General features: G+C 38.6%; 1 protein-coding gene across 1 annotated transcript; it reads left to right on the forward strand.

The window, feature by feature from the left end:
* Positions 1–2,000: 2,000 nt before the first annotated feature.
* LOC102752865 (olfactory receptor 56A3) lies at positions 2,001–2,651 on the forward strand. The gene has a single exon (XM_006770080.1). The coding sequence runs from the start codon at positions 2,001–2,003 to the stop codon at positions 2,649–2,651; it is 651 nt and encodes a 216-aa protein (XP_006770143.1).

A 2,651-nucleotide genomic window follows, 5' to 3' on the forward strand; every position in this document is an offset into this window, starting at 1 on the left:
ACATTTATAGGGAACTCATACAACTTAGCAAAAGTAAGATAAACAATCCAATTTAAAAATATGCAGAGGACCTAAATAGACTCTTTTCAAAAGAGGACATTCAGAAAGCCAAGAGACATATGAAAACATGCTCAAAGTCACTAATCATCCGAGAGATGCAAATCAAAAAACAACAATCTTACAGGTTGGATCACTGTGGTTTGTTTGTGAAATAACCCATTAGAGATAATAATTTTGCCCCAGGAAGGCTGTCTACAGGCTATCGGAGACAATGAAGTGGACAGTGACACCATTTAAGCTGCACAAAGAAATCTAACAATTGGGGAAAAGAGGAAAAAATAATATAAATACAGCGGGTTAGAAGGAGAAGCATGAGGAGGTACTGTGAGAGTAAAGGTACCTTTCAAAAAAGAGGTCAAGAATCCTAAGACTAGTGTGCAACTCTAGTATCAGTGTCCTGGCACACGCTGATTCTTCTGATTGTTATAGTCACATTAATCTTTAAGGTCTTTTCTTTGCCGTTGGTATTTGAAGTTAGAAGATGAAATCAAGGCTTACACACTTAGATATATCTAGGTGTGAAATTATTTTTATTTATCTCACTGAGATTCACTTGAATTCTTGAATTTAGTTATTGATGTATTTCACCTCTGCTGAAAAATTCGTAAGTCTCTATCCATTCTCTCTCCCCCTCAATCTGGAACTCTGACCATATGTAAGTTATTCTATCCTCTATTGTTTTTGTGGGCTTTTTACTCATGATATTTTTCTTAATTATTTTATTTTATTTTTTTTACTGCAAGCAACTCACTCTTCAGAAGGATCTGTGTTGAAGTTCTCTGAGGCCTGAGATAAAAGCTGGTTCCTCAAAAAAGGATTTGGGCTTACTTCTCTCATCGGTGTTTCATCTTATATTTTCTGGGGCCACTACAATTTAGGATAACTTTGAATTCCTCTTTGAGCCCAACAGTTGATGTGAACTCAGGCTGCAAAGTCACATGAGGACCAGCCTGCAGTTCAGGTTTTACAGAGAAACTTCTACCAGTTTACAATGAGTCTGAGGAATTTTTCTGAGTTTTCTTTGAATTCAGGTGGGGATGAGGAATGGGGATGAAAAAGTGAGTTTATTTCTAGCCCCTTTATTCAGGATATAGTGCTATAAAGGCCTAGCATGTGGGATATCACCTAATAGGTTTGTCACCTGCTTCAGCCTGGATTTTACTTCTGTCCCTGAGCTCTATTAGGTAATGAAAACTAGTGCTTTAGTTCATATAATGCCACAAATGCCCTCTGGTTGAAAGCCCACATCAGTGTTTGATTTTCATGTCTGGATGTCACTCAGTCTGTAGCCTGATAATTCTTTCTTTTTGCCTGCTATGGATACATTAAAGGTATTCAAATATACATATAGGTATAGCTATAGCTATGGAAAAGGATACTGGCATATATAGAGACATAGACTAACCGTAGATATGATTGTTGTTCATTTTCATAAGGAGATTTACTCTATGTACCCAGACCATCGTGCCTCTAAAGTGCTTTTATCTTTTACTTCCTTAAAAACTTAATTGTGGATACTATAGCCTTTAAAATGTATACTTATACATTTTAAAAATTTAAACTAAAATATTCTCTTTGATTTGATATGTTTCATTAAAATAACATTTGATGCTCAAATGATTTTTTATTCATTGAGTATTAACCAAGAAAACACTAAAAAGATTTCTCCAGTTCACACAGGAGAAGATATAAAATGAAACACAGATGAAAGAACAACAGGGAAACATTATTTTACATATTCAACAAATATTTTTTAACCACCTCTTATGTGTTAAAAAGTGTGCTAGGCACAAGGGTTGTGGGATAGATGAGGTGGGCTGTGTCCTTATCTTCATGGATCTTGTAAGCTAAGTATGTAGTTATCAGAGTCTATGATAGAATTAACTCCTTTTTTCTTCTTCAGCTACTCAAAGACATCTACCTCATCAAAGTCATTGCCAATGCTGCCTGATAGTAACAGCTCCTTCTCTGCTGAAGTCTCTGAATTCCTCCTGAATTGTTTTGTCAGATCCCCCAAGTGGCAACTCTGGTTGTCCCTGCCTCTCAGCTTCCTCTTCCTTTTGGCCATGGGGGCCAACGCCACCCTCCTGATCACCATCTGGCTGGAGAAGTCTCTCCATGAGCCCATGTACTACCTGCTCAGCCTCCTCTCTCTGCTGGACATGGTGCTCTGTCTTACTGTTATTCCCAAGGTCCTGGCCATCTTTTGGTTTGACCTCAGGTCCATCAGCTTCTCTGCCTGCTTCCTTCAGATGTTCATTATGAACAACTTCCTGCCAATGGAATCCTGCACATTCCTAGCCATGGCCCATGACCGCTATGTGGCCATCTGTAAGCCTCTGCACTACCCATCCATAATCACTGACCAATTTGTGGCAAAAGCCATTGTCTTCATCTTGATCCGAAATACATTTCTCACTGCACCAATCCCTATTACCCACATGGCCAAGAAAAAGGTTTCCCCTGATATCCCTGTCTTACTTAATATCCTACACCACGTAATTCCTGCAGCTCTCAACCCCATTGTCTATGGCGTACGCACCCAGGAGATTAAACAGGGGATTTGGAAATTATTAAGGAGAAGTTGGTGA

The sequence above is a fragment of the Myotis davidii genome, unplaced genomic scaffold, assembly GCF_000327345.1.
Source record: "Myotis davidii unplaced genomic scaffold, ASM32734v1 scaffold484, whole genome shotgun sequence".
In the NCBI taxonomy this organism is placed as follows: Eukaryota; Metazoa; Chordata; class Mammalia; order Chiroptera; family Vespertilionidae; genus Myotis; species Myotis davidii.